Source organism: Micropterus dolomieu, linkage group LG15, assembly GCF_021292245.1.
Source record: "Micropterus dolomieu isolate WLL.071019.BEF.003 ecotype Adirondacks linkage group LG15, ASM2129224v1, whole genome shotgun sequence".
Classification (NCBI taxonomy): domain Eukaryota; kingdom Metazoa; phylum Chordata; class Actinopteri; order Centrarchiformes; family Centrarchidae; genus Micropterus; species Micropterus dolomieu.
Window position 1 is genome coordinate 13,174,767 of NC_060164.1, and position 12,934 is coordinate 13,187,700.

The 12,934-nt window shown below is 42.9% G+C and overlaps 1 protein-coding gene across 1 annotated transcript; it reads right to left on the minus strand.

Annotated features, from left to right (window-relative positions):
- Positions 1-40: 40 nt before the first annotated feature.
- On the minus strand, positions 41-10,990 carry rrp12 (ribosomal RNA processing 12 homolog). Its single transcript, XM_046070471.1, has 34 exons — positions 10,765-10,990; positions 9,218-9,447; positions 9,000-9,083; positions 8,803-8,879; positions 8,589-8,694; positions 8,379-8,495; positions 8,122-8,260; positions 7,844-7,971; positions 7,639-7,737; positions 7,465-7,556; positions 7,248-7,359; positions 6,929-7,029; positions 6,699-6,813; positions 6,471-6,613; positions 6,255-6,376; positions 6,098-6,162; positions 5,846-6,008; positions 5,583-5,737; positions 5,345-5,412; positions 5,122-5,215; positions 4,858-5,016; positions 4,664-4,744; positions 4,479-4,584; positions 4,272-4,379; positions 4,028-4,185; positions 3,847-3,938; positions 2,756-2,911; positions 2,493-2,665; positions 2,296-2,406; positions 2,160-2,206; positions 1,967-2,042; positions 1,755-1,822; positions 1,577-1,659; positions 41-1,466 (listed from the first exon to the last, which is right to left on the minus strand). The coding sequence occupies exons 1-34, from the start codon at positions 10,901-10,903 to the stop codon at positions 1,364-1,366; spliced, it is 3,870 nt and encodes a 1,289-aa protein (XP_045926427.1). The 5' UTR covers positions 10,904-10,990; the 3' UTR covers positions 41-1,363.
- Between the last annotated feature and the right edge of the window lie 1,944 nt (positions 10,991-12,934).

Sequence of the window (12,934 nt, forward strand, 5' to 3'; positions counted from 1 at the left end):
TAGGACTTTCTTGCAGTTAATCAGCTTACAAACACATTGGTGTCAGTGCAACAGAGACCAAACAGCATATTTATTAGTTAATTGGATATTGCAGGATGCCACATTTGGTGATTTGTGCACCCGTTTCATTATACTAATTACACTTATGCTGCTATCAGGACAGTAATAATCCAGCCATGACATTTATATAGGTTGACTGCAAAATTAATATTAAATTCTAAGATTTTTAGATGCTTTTGGGTGTATTCAAAGTTATGTTTCTACAACATGTCACCCGTTTCCCCATTTACACAACCAATGCAAAGGTCCTGCAGTGCACAGTGGCTATGAAATGTATTCAAACCAAATCACTAATAAGATGTTTCACTTTGGCAGTAAGGGTTATGTTTAGTGAAAATTAACATTTAATCGATTTTAAATAAAATCTATAGCATAAGTTTTGTAAAAAAGGTGAAGTGGTCCGAATACTTATTTAACCTCAGTGCTGATGATGCTTGGTCTGAAAATGTCCTGAATCAGTCTAGGATATTTGCTCCCCTTCTCAGAAACACTGACACACTGAGCTCAGACACAAAAGAGTGCGATTAGGAGGTCAGTCCATCACTTCATGACTCATTTTGCTGCAATGCATGTGGGGAAATGAATCACAGAAGGCTAACGGTATGTTAACTCACCCTGTCCAACAACAACCTACAGCTTCTCTCTCGCTGTCTTCTGAGGAACTGCATTGAAGGCACATTGCCACATGACAAACTAACCACAGGCTGGATATAAATGACAATTGTTCAAGAGGAAACTATTGCTTTAAAATTTTCAGTACAAAAACTACTTTAAATTTGTATTTAAATCATCTTAAAACGCATTCATGAATGCTTATTAACAGTTAAAAAGCCAGAAGCCAACAACGCCCTCAAGTGACCAAAAAAAACTTAACAAAGGCAGACATCACTCTTCCCAAAGCAGTCGTATTGTCTGTCTACATATCTGGACACACACTACATGTCCAAGCATAAATAAATTTTTTTATGTTTATCAAAAGGGAGAGTTTTATCTGATGCATACACAAAAGATTACAGTTGAGTGATTTTATGTCAGCCAAAGGATTTCTTATTAGGTCTATCAATATCAATCAAAGTAGGGACAGCATATCCAACACACACACACAACTGTTCAATCTGAGCATTTCTAGAGCTTAGAAAGATGGAACAGTTTAAAAACAAACTGGTTTCACCTTCAATGACAGTCTGTCAGAAACACACAGACATACACACACATCCCAGGTGTATATCTACATTTTAGTATGTTTATGAACACACACACACACAGCACATTTAAAGTCCATTGGTTAATATAAGTGTGTTCTTCAGGCTTTTCCCTTTTTCTTCTGCATTTTCCTTCCCGACAGCGCCCCCTTCTGGGCTCCTCTCACCATGCCCTTGAACTGGCCCTGCAGTTTGGCACGCTTCCTGTGACCACACAAAAAACAACATGTCAGCGTCTCACATTCTTGTTTAAAATCGATCCGTTGTCTGAGAAGTTGATGGAACTCTACAACGACAATAATTGCTGCCAGTACCTGCGATTGAGCTGGGCCTTCTTCAGAGGGACGTAAGCGTAAGGATCAAGCTTTCCTTTTTTCTTCACATCTCCTTTTCCTTTCTGAGGAGAGGTAGGATTAAAGAACAGACACTCAGGATTATAGATTCTAACCAGCATCCCCTGCAGTGTGTGTTTCTGCATGCTGGCGGACTCACCTTTGACTTATAGTCTCCCCCGATGCCTTCCCTTCCTCCCAGGGGCCTGTGGATACCCGAGCCCCCAGCTAAGACGAAAGGAAAAATGTCATTGTCATGCAACTCCAGAGCCATATGAGTTTATGTAATCCTAAACGCTTGCCTAAAATCCCAGCTTTATGCATATGCTGATTTACTAACAATTCACCAAGTCTGTTTAGTAGCAATTCTACCTTTATATTTTAGCTGGGGTTCAATGTCCATGTCCTCAAAGTTGTCATCTTGGAACTTCCTTTTCTGTAACTTTTTCTGAAGGTGACAAAAATAAATAAATAAAAAAAAGATGACAAATGAAAAACAGCAATAAAAATGTCTCCGCAGTAACAAGAAAGCTACAAAATTACAGTGTCACATAGAAATACTCACACTCTTGACTCCAGCCTCTTCTAGGATATCTTTCATCTCTCCCTCATCTATGGGAAATGTATGGGTTACTGTCACAGCCTGTTCAGATGTAAAGCAATGCACGAGACCGCTGGACTAACTAGAGGATTCCTCTTACCTTTGTCTTTTACATCCTCCTCTTCATCCTCTCTGATGATCAGCCGCCCATCTGATGTCACCTTGAAGCCGTGCTCAACTTTGGCACTCTTTTTCAGCGCTGGGTTGGTGGCTGAAAAACAACAAAAATCAAGTTTGCACATGCCTCTGCAGAATATAGTGCGCTTCTGATACAGGCTCACAGTAACTATCTGTTACCTAGCACTCTCTGTGAAACCTTGGAATCCAGGAAGTTAAGTGGGTCATCTTCCTCTCCTTCTTTGAGCCAGGCCCGCCCTTTCTGCTGTTTGCCTGCTTTCTTCTTAGCATTACCAGCCTTTCCCTCATCCTCTGATAAATCACTGTCCGACTCTGCAAGGATGTCCTCAATACTAGAGAGAGGAGGGCAGAAGGTTTTTAAGAAGGAAGTGGGTAAACGAATGAGCGAAGGCATGGCTTTGTGTTTGGGAACAGTGGTCTACCTTTTGCTCTTTATTTTAGGTGCCTCCTCTTCGCTCTCAGAGTCGTCCTGCTGCTCTGCGGCCTGTTTCCGCCTCTTGGTGCGAGCCTCTGCCTTGCGGATGTTTGCAAGCACTTTGTGGTGTTCTGCAGGCAGCATGCTCTTCACCAACTCAAAACTGGAAATGCAGATACACAAAAATCCACACAGCTCATAACAATGTAACATATAAAATAGGGTTGGGCCGACAGACATCACCACGTTGAGCTGGCATTGTGATTTTAAAGCCCCCCCCAACCAAAACTAATCTAAAATTCAGGTAAATGCCCCGGCTTGCCCCGCCTCTCTGTTTTTTTTAATAATTTGATAATTCTTATTGGTGTATCCCATCCAACATCTCTGTGAAATCTTCATAATTACTGCATCAATTCTTGAGTTATGGCCAACAACGTGTTTTGTGAGGCCACAATGACCTTTTAACTACCAAATTCAGTTCATCCTTGAGTCCAAGTGGACCTTTGTGCCAAATTAAAGACATTGCATTCACAAGAATGGGAAAGACGGTCAGAAAACGTGTACAATAACATAAAAATTGTATTAAAAATGTGGACATGTGGAAGATTCAGCCCAAATTTCTATTTCAAAACAATCAGAGTTTAAGAGGAGTCAGCTGTGTTCATCTCAACAAACAGCTGGTGCCATTATTAAACAAAGCATCCATTTGTTAATGTTAGCATATGATTAGTATTATTGCTAACATCTTTTAATAATTTCCCTGGACAGTGCTTTAATCAGCTGTGTTTACAATGAGGCTGTTTTGGTTAAGTGGTAGCAGACAAACTGTCATTCGTCTGTCAGATGCATCCCCAAATATCAGCTCCCAGTTAAATCAAGCAACCACATAAAATCAAATCATCTCCGTTCAGTTCCTTTGAGAACACAGTGAAAGACATTTGTTAATCAGGCTCCATATGAAATGCCGAACAACCAGGAGGAATGACCAAACTAATCTGAAATAACTCCTCACTTTTAAAAAAATTCCTCCTCACAAAGATGACAAACAAGATTTACAAGAATATTTTGAAGTGCATTATTACACACATTACTACTTACCCAAACTTTCTGATGAACTTAGTGAAGATGTTCTTCAGCTTGGTTCTGAAGTGTCTCCTCACATCATCTTTGATGTTCCCAACTCCCTCCATCTGAACATAACACAGAGGGAAATCTGTGTTAACTGAGGGCACATAGTGGTCTTATAGTGGACTCAAGCATCTATAATAGCAATGCCTACCATGACAGTGGCGTGCGATGCCAGTGTCTTCGGGTCCATGATGAAGAGGAGGACCTTGATGAAGCCTAAGGCGGCTTTGACTATCTCTCTGGTGCGGGACGACAGCAGCAGACAAATGTTGTGCAGCAGCTGCTCCATAGTGGACACCTCTATAGCGTCTGGTAAGGAGAGGATGCCACATTGAGTCTACAAATACAAACATTCAAAACACCAACAGGAAATTGCTGACAGTCAGCAGGCCTACCTTTATACTCAAACACAATTCGAGTTAGTGCCAACACTGTACAGGTGATCATGGTGACGGAGCCTGTGAGTCCTGCGTACACCACCACCAAATACTGCTCCATGGCATCTGGGTCAGAAATACTCAGTTACTATTTTAAAACCTTCATAGTCCACTTGTCAAATTTTCAAATTGAGAGTGTACATGTACATAACAGAAGTGTGTTACCTTTTGTGTTCCCACAGAAGCGGACAAATGCGTTTCCTATTTCCACCAGCAGATTGTAGGCATTTTTACGAGCTCCGACAGACACCTCCTTGGTACAGATAATCACCTACAAGAGAGAACAACCTCATGAAAATGAGAAATATCAGTACCCAGTACAGTTTTCCAGCACTTATCTGTGTCTGTACCTCTGGCAGCAGTGCGGTGATAAAGTCTTTGTGTTCTTCGCTGAGCCTTTTCACGATGTGGATCAGACACTTCAGTCTCGGCTGAGAGAAAGCAATGCAAATGGAAAGATACGATCAGACAACGTAGTAAATCAAGGTACACAATCCCATCTAATGTCTGGTTTATTTTATATCTCTCTACGCAGCGGTCTCACCCTCTTTGCTGGTGAAGAGGCGTTTTTCAGAGTCTCGAGCAGGACGGCTTTGAGCGTTTCCAGATTAGCGACGACAAACGACCTACACGCATCACTCTCTCCACCGCACATCTCTTCCAGCACACGGTATGCCTTCTTCTGCATGCCTGGCTCTTTGGTCTGAAGACGAATGCACCGACAGACACAAAGTTAGCAAGAAACATACTTCAGCAGCTTTGAATTAAAACCAGATATGCCGTTGAGCACACAGTGTATGCCCCTTACCTCTAAATATGGCCTTATCAGCTCAAAGGTTTTAGTCATGGTGACCTCATCTACAGAGGGAGCCATGGCAACCACAAGGTCCATCATCGACAGCCTGAGATGTAGAGAAAGGCAGGACAAAAGAAGCAAACAGATGGAAGAGTAAGTATAATTTTTAAGATATATAAGTAACTGATTAAGGCAGACATAATTATATAGCAATACATCCATAATCATGTCCTACCGTGTGAACTCAGTGGTGTCCGTGCTGCTCAGTCTGTCTAAGGCTTTTTGCAGGAACGTGCAGACCATCTGAGGATGAGCGTTTTGATTAGCGACACACCCGCAAAAGAAATACAGCCTATGATGGCACAGACAGCCTACCAAAAAGTGATCAGTTCTGGATGAAAGAAGACTAGACGAGTTTTTTTGATGCATGTCCTCCTCCCCTGGCAACGTTGTGCAGCAGAAACTTAACTGACCTGTGTTTCGGTGACAGTCAAGTAGACCTTGATGGTGTCGAGTACAGCCATCCTGTAGGTGCCCGACTCCCCAGCTGCAGGCTGCTGGCTGTACACGTTGAAAAAGATGGGCAGGAAGTTCTTAGAGAAGCGACCCACTTCAGCCTTTTCTTCCTCTACAGTCATAAAGCAGACAAGACAGGTTTTTGGAATAACTGGATTCAGGAGTAAGTAGCTGCGATAGTTCTTGGGCGTCATCTCTCTCTGAACATGTGTCTTCCTACCAGTGGAGCAGCTCTTGCTGATAATAGTGCGTAGAGCCTGGCACACTATGAGTCTCAGGTCTGGCCGTTCATTTACAGTCATACCGAGAACGCGGGCAATGCCTTTGAAGGATGTCAGCAGGTCCACAGGACATGTACAGAAGCCAGGGAGCATGGTCCAGATCTGAAAGAACATACATGCACTTCTTAAACAATGAATTCACTGCAACTCTTTACTGTGAATACATCAAAGTTAAGTCAGCGTAGAGCTACCTGTAGCTGTAATGTCTGGTAGACTTTGGCCTCAAGTTTCTGTCCTGCTTGCTCCAACTCTTCAGCTACAACACAACAGTCATCAGTTAATACACATTTTGAAAAAAAATAAAAGGATCACCAAACCCTCTGGTGGAAGACTACACAGTTGGTTTACCTCTCTGCTTGAGAGTAGAGGCCAGAGGGAGGAAATAAGAAGCAAAGAAACTGAGGTGAGTGTTCTTCACATGATCGCGTATGACTGGGACCAGCCAGCTGCGTGGGAACTCCAAGTCATCCCTGGTGAAAACAACAACACGGAGTCAGTTGAACCACTATAACGACAAGGAGACCGTTCCACAGTGTTTGCGCGTTCATGATATTTTGCACTCACTCGTAGCCAGTTATGTTGAGAGGCACGGCACCCAGCACAACTTCAGGCCCCATGCTCTCCACAGCTCCTCCTACAGCCAGGTCCAACTCACCACTGAAGGGGAAATGAGGAGTGGATCGGAGGCCGGCCAGAGACTGCAGGGACTGTCCGAGACACAACACAAAGACTCAAGCAAACTTCTCTCTTTCTGTACTTCAAACGGTGATCCACAATGGTATGCGACTATACCTTGACCATGATGAGGTGAGCTTGTTTCCCTGCAACTCGATAGAAGCAGCCCAGGATCTGCAGCACAAAGGGCCAGGATGCATGGAAGCGATAAGACAGTCCTTCTTCTATGATACTGAAGCGCACACACACACACACACACACACACACACAATTATCATGATCAGTCTCTTCTACAAAGAAAAAGGGTAAAGACTGAGACTAGCCTGGCAAACAGTTAGGGAACTTACCGAAACATTTTGCAGACATAGGAGGGGTTCCCTGCAGAGGCTGTGGCAGTGATCATGCCCATTTCCTCCATGCGAGGGCCAACACATTCAGTCAACAAAGTCTGAAATAAAGAAACATAAATCAATTAGGATCCAGCATATACTGTAAAAACAAATTAAACCACCGACTGACTCTTAAATGTCCTTCGCCAGTTAGGAGAATTTACTGATTTTGCAGACTTCCCTGTCTGGGATGCATCTTTAAAAATAAAAATACCAAATAACACTGAGCCTTGACAAACAAAATAAAATGTGGATATTCTTAAGATAATTTATTTACCTTTAGTGTATTGGTGGCCGCAGAAACCACCTGTGCGTGAGGCGACAACAGGCAGGACGTGGCAGCAGAGAAGAGGCGAGGGAGGTGACCTAAACTCAGAGAACTCTGCAAACTAGACAACAGCATGCAGATTGTTGGCTAATCTGACTAGAAAACGCGCAAATACACGATAACAAGACAGGATTTGTTATGCTGCTGTGAAGAAAGAGTTTATTACTTTGCCAAGTGAACATGTGCTTTCTCCATAACAGCGAGCCAGGCCAGCAGAGGCTGCAGGTCGTTCTCACTGGGCTGGTAGTCATACAGAGCCTGAGGACGAGAAATGGCCCATTAACTTTCACCCCACACAATACATGACTTTGGCACAGTGGTTTTGTTTGTATTTTCTCACCGTGATGATCTGCGCATTGAGTTCTGGGGAGAGGGTTGAAGCATTTGGCTTCCCGCTAAATAGCCTATGAAAGGCCTGCATGGCGCTCGCCGTCACCAGCTAGAACCAGAGACACAGTAGTCATATTAAAAACTACAGTTTGGAGTATCCATGTAGATGAACAAAGGGTATTTGGCTGCAGCTGTGAATGTTTTTGTGTTCTGACCACATGGCTGAGTGTCATCACTCGCAGCAGAGTCTCACAACAGGACTTGACAGCTCCCAGAGGAAATGTCCCCATCAACTCCTTTAAGAGACCCAACACATGAAGTGTGGTGGTGTCCTCTTTGCTGCCTGCAGGGGGGGGGGGGAAATCAACAAACTACAACTTGCTGGCAAAGCACAGAATAAAGTATTATCTCCATCACAGAAAGAGCTAAAAACAGGTACATGCCAGTACATTCAGCTGTATGCATCAGTAAATCACAAGCCATGCTGTCTTACCTCCTGCCTGCTCCATTTCTTTGATGCAGAACTTGGCTGTGGTCGCTGCTGCGGGGTGATGGGTTGGGGCATTATCTCTAAACAGGAATTCACTACCTCTGAGAACGGAGCAAACACCTTGCTGTGCTGCTTTACGGACCTGAGAGGAAAATGTAAAGTTAAATGTTACAAAATTGTACAACTTTAGCATACCATTTAATATTAAATTCAACATGTAGAACTTATGAGGCAGTTACTAGTGGGCTGGTGAGACAGACCTTAGGCTTGCTGTGCACTGTGAAGCTGAGAAGGCCATGGTACGCCTGAAGAGTAGTCGGGTAAGCCCAGACCGATGCATCCTGCTTCCTTAACAAAGTGGCCAGGCATGACAGGATCTATAGATGCGAAATTGACAAAAATCACTCTTTGCTGCATTTTAACAGTGAACAATCAAAAGAAAAAACAGGCAAAGAAACGAATCTACTCACCCATCGAAGAGCCGAGGCGGTCTCAGACGTGGCCTGTTTAGACATGACATCCATCAGAGCCTTGGTGGTGTCCGAGAACTTAGAAACGAGCACTGGAGCAGGAACCCTAGGGAACACAATACACCAATCAGGTGAGAAAGATTTCCAATCATATATAATAAAGCCTCGACATGCATTTTGTTGTGGGGGGAAAAAAAGCTGTTAAAAGTCCAACCGTTTCATGACAAGGTTGAGCAGATACGCCACTGCGGCCTGCGACTCTGCTGAATCTACGACCTCCAGTGTGGTCATCTACAAAAAAGCACCAGCATGCCTCATTTACCAACGCAACACCTAGGTTCATCACCACTGTAACATAACACAATTTATCTGATAATATAGTGAACATAGTAAACAAAATGCAGCACTCACCAAAGCAGCAAAGTACTCTGTTTCAGTCTCCTTCCCTCCCTGACTACGGATCACCTCAGTAACAGCTGCCAACACTGCACAGATCTGAGAGACACATCAGGTGACAATGTTACAGCTACAGGAAAATTACATATCATGTATTTGTTAGTAGTTTTGGTATTGCAAGCTTTTTATTCATGGGGTGTGAATAAGTAATCTACCTTCAGTGTAATGCCTACCTCTTTGTGTGCAGCTGAGTTGGACTCCCAGTAGCGCTGCACCTTCCTGAAGGTGAGGTTGGAGCAGTCCGACAGGCCGCTGAGGAAGGTACCCGAGGTCCTTTCTGACAGCGCCTCATCTGGCTCCTCTTCCATACAGGCATCTTTACGGCCGCCCGCACTGACCTCCAGCGGACCTGCCTGCAGATCATTGTGCAGCTTAAGAGCATCAACTGTTAGATCACTCTTTCCTGTGGGGGAAAAAGAAGATGAGAGGCAAACCATTACATTAAGCTCACCTCCTCGTATAAGTAATTAAAATTTCTTTGCATCTAGTCTCATCTGAACTCTGGCATAGACAGGGTACATAAAAGACCGGCATGGGACAAGGCAACTACAGTTCCTTTTAAATACATAGAGAAACCCTTTGCTGTTTTGGCTCTATGCTCCAGCACAGTAAAGTTAACATGAAATGACAGTAAGGCTTGGTGTCGGCTTGTAGCTTTAAGGGTGTTTGAAGATGTTCATGTCCATACAGAGTAAACAATGGAGGAATCAAACACCTTTTTTATATTTACCTCCCACATTATAAGACAATCCAGAAGAGCAATGATTGTAAACATGCAGCCAAAGTAAGCTAGATGTATTTTAGGTCTACACCAGGGCAGAACGATTTTGAAAAAAATCTAATTGCGATTATTTTGACTGATATTGCAATTGCGACATGGTGCAATATTTGTTAAAGACAAAATGTTGCGATTTCAACAAAATTTTGATTAATTGTTCAGCCCTAGTCTACACATAACCTTCTTCCAAATAAGCGTGTTTCATTTGCTCAGGGTCAGACTGAAGACAATAAGCCCCCTGAAACAATGATGATGGTGCAGCACATGCTGGAAGGGTACCAAGAATCTGATGAGGTCTGTGGGTTATAAACTTACAGCAGTCATCAACTGCAATGGATTTCCAACAAAACATGGAAACATAATTGTTCGATTATTTTTTGTACCCTGAAACTGGGGGGTCCAGTTCTGTTCACCCAATGTGTGGCTGTAAACACCTTCAAAGTACAGCTTAAGGTGCAAACTTTAACTTCAGAGTAATCATAAATACATTTAAAATCTAATGTGCTGGAGTGCAACACAGCTGAGAGCCAACACACGGCTGAATGCGTGTCTCTGGCCAAATACTTACAAACTGTTTGTACTAGTATGGCCAAGACTGTCAATCTCAGGGTGTAACATAAAGGACATAAACGATAATGAAACGTTATCTTCATTTAACGACACACGCATAGAGACATTGTGTCTCTTCGCCACAAACACACTGTCACGTTAGTTGTTATCATTTAAATCAAAGACTGAACTCACTGACGAGTTGCTTCAGCAGACCAAAAGGAAAAAACAGAAAGATACGAAGTCCGATTTTCCGCTGACAACTTTATCAGGAATGCAGATAAACATTTAATGGCGCAACACTGAGAGTTAGCTTGGTCTGTTACAAGTTAAATGGCTGACGCTAGCTAATGTTAGCACTAGCCAGAGACCCACGTGTAATAGGAAGCTTACCGGTGGGTCGGCTGAAGAAGCGGCTTTTAGCGGCCTGTCGAAAACGACTCGTCTGCGGGTTTGAATCGCTACTGTGTCCTTTCTTCCACCGTTTGAGTTTCGACCCTGTCCCAGAGCGAAGTTTCCCCGATTTTACCATTTTCGGGGATGAAAATAATCACGTTACCCCAACTCTCCGTGCTGCTCCAGATGAGCCTGTCGCTTACCAAATGACGTCACTGGTGTACTCACGTGTGGCACCTGGCGTTGATGTTAGTTTGCCAGCAGATGGCGCTGCTCAGCACTAAACAACGTGCACACAACATCAAATAACAGCTACTGAGCTAATAGGCCCGTCTCTACTGAGCAACCATCACCCCCTGATGTAGACAGGACTGTGCGATGCGGTTGAAAAGATAGTAGGATGTTAAATTTGGATTGGAAAAAAAAATTACTCCCAAGGTCAAGTAGAAATGCTATGTGTGGAATCAACAGCTACTGAGCTTGCATGTTAACAGATCAATTTAGATTAAAAACACAGTTTTTCGGCTGATTGGCAGAGCAAAGGAAAGAATTTGGAGCAGGTTTTTCCCTAGGGGAGGACGGGTATGGTTGTAACATGGGGAGAGTTGTAACAACACTAATTCCACCAAATAGAGATAATACAGGAGTTAGGTGATCATTTCAGTATTTACCTACTTCCTCCCCAATCAGGCATGGTAGTTATCAAGTCTGGAAATAGGTGCATTCAGAATATATAGAGAAAAAACTGATTTTGAGGTAAGAAAGTACATTTTTTGACCAAGACTAATTTTTGTTTAGTTTCTATACTATTGCAAATAGAATTGTTTGATTTATGTTAGACTGAAATACAGTTTCTCAGGCAACGTGATGCATTTTTTCCTTTCTAATTTCAAACCACTATGGCAGAGGTCACTAACAGGCAGACCGCGGACCCGGACCTGATCCGGACCTGATCCGGACCCAGCCGCTGTCCTCTCCGGACCACCGACCTAGAGCTGATTTATTATTGAGACTTACTACCTCGTGACGGAGCGTTTCTATTTTAACCCGCGCAGCTTTTCTAGCATTTACTGTACTGTTTTAGCAGCCCAGAAACTCACAGATCAATCGCATGTGCTCCAATCGTGTCATGTGACGCTGCTCATCCAATCAAATCTGTGCATTCCGATGCCTGCAAGTCGAGTCCGCGAGATTCACCAGAGACGTTTTGCACTTTATTTTAGTTTACTTAAATTTAGAATTTATTATTAGATTAGTTATTATTTATTATCGCTCCAGTTTGATGTGAAAACTGTATTATTTGAATGTAATATTATTTGATTTGACAGTCCGTTGTTGACTAAAAACACATGTTGATACAACTATACGTTATGGTACTGAATGATAACGCAAGTTAGTTGTTTTGATTTTCCGGACCTTTGCTTCAGGAAATTTTCTCTAACTGGACCTCTTTGCATTCTAATTGATACCCCTGCACTATGGTAATACAGCTAGCTAAACATTGTCTGACAGGGGTGGGGTGGGTTGTAACACTTCTTTAAAAAGTGTTAACTATCCACTATACATAAAACTAGGTACTTTCTTGATTTTAATATTTTCCAGATTGCCCTATGCAGTCTGGGCCCACCAAACCCGCACTCCTGGGTTACCAGCATTATTTTGTCAGCACTGTGACCAGTACTCCCCATTCACATGTTGTACACATGTTGGCTTATGTATCGTCAATCGCCCTTTTCCGGTCTATCCGCTCTGGTGGAGAGGGTAGAAAAGTGTATGGCAGTTGTGAGAAGTGCCTGTATGCAAGAAAAAGTCCCGGTACGCCAAAGAGTAAAATATAGAAGTGCTGGTATACTTATTAATACTGGCCCACTTCAAGCACTGACTCTGAATAAGAATATACACACAATGACACACACAGACACACACCTCTTTTTAGTTAGACCTAAGGATGTACAGAGATTTTCTTTAATAAAGTACATTGTAGTAACAAGGGGACACATTGCATTTCATATCAACTCACGAGGTCTGTGATATCCTTGTAGAGGATTGAATTGGTGCCATTTGTAGTAAGCAAATGTGGGTACTTTGTATACAAATTTGAGAACTCTAGGTAAAAAATTCAGTGAGTTATAGTTGCTGAAGCAAAAACTGTTACAATCATACCCAG

What these genes read in the sequence shown, in the direction of transcription:
- rrp12 (XM_046070471.1), bottom strand. Translation starts at nt 10,903, where the DNA reads ATGGTAAAATCGGGGAAACTTCGCTCTGGGACAGGGTCGAAACTCAAA. An exon ending in GCACATGTTCACTTGGCAAA is followed by an intron (nt 7,360 to 7,464) that starts GTAATAAACTCT and finishes GCTGTTGTCTAG; the next exon opens with TTTGCAGAGTTCTCTGAGTT. An exon ending in TATGTCTGCAAAATGTTTCG is followed by an intron (nt 6,814 to 6,928) that starts GTAAGTTCCCTA and finishes TGTGCGCTTCAG; the next exon opens with TATCATAGAAGAAGGACTGT.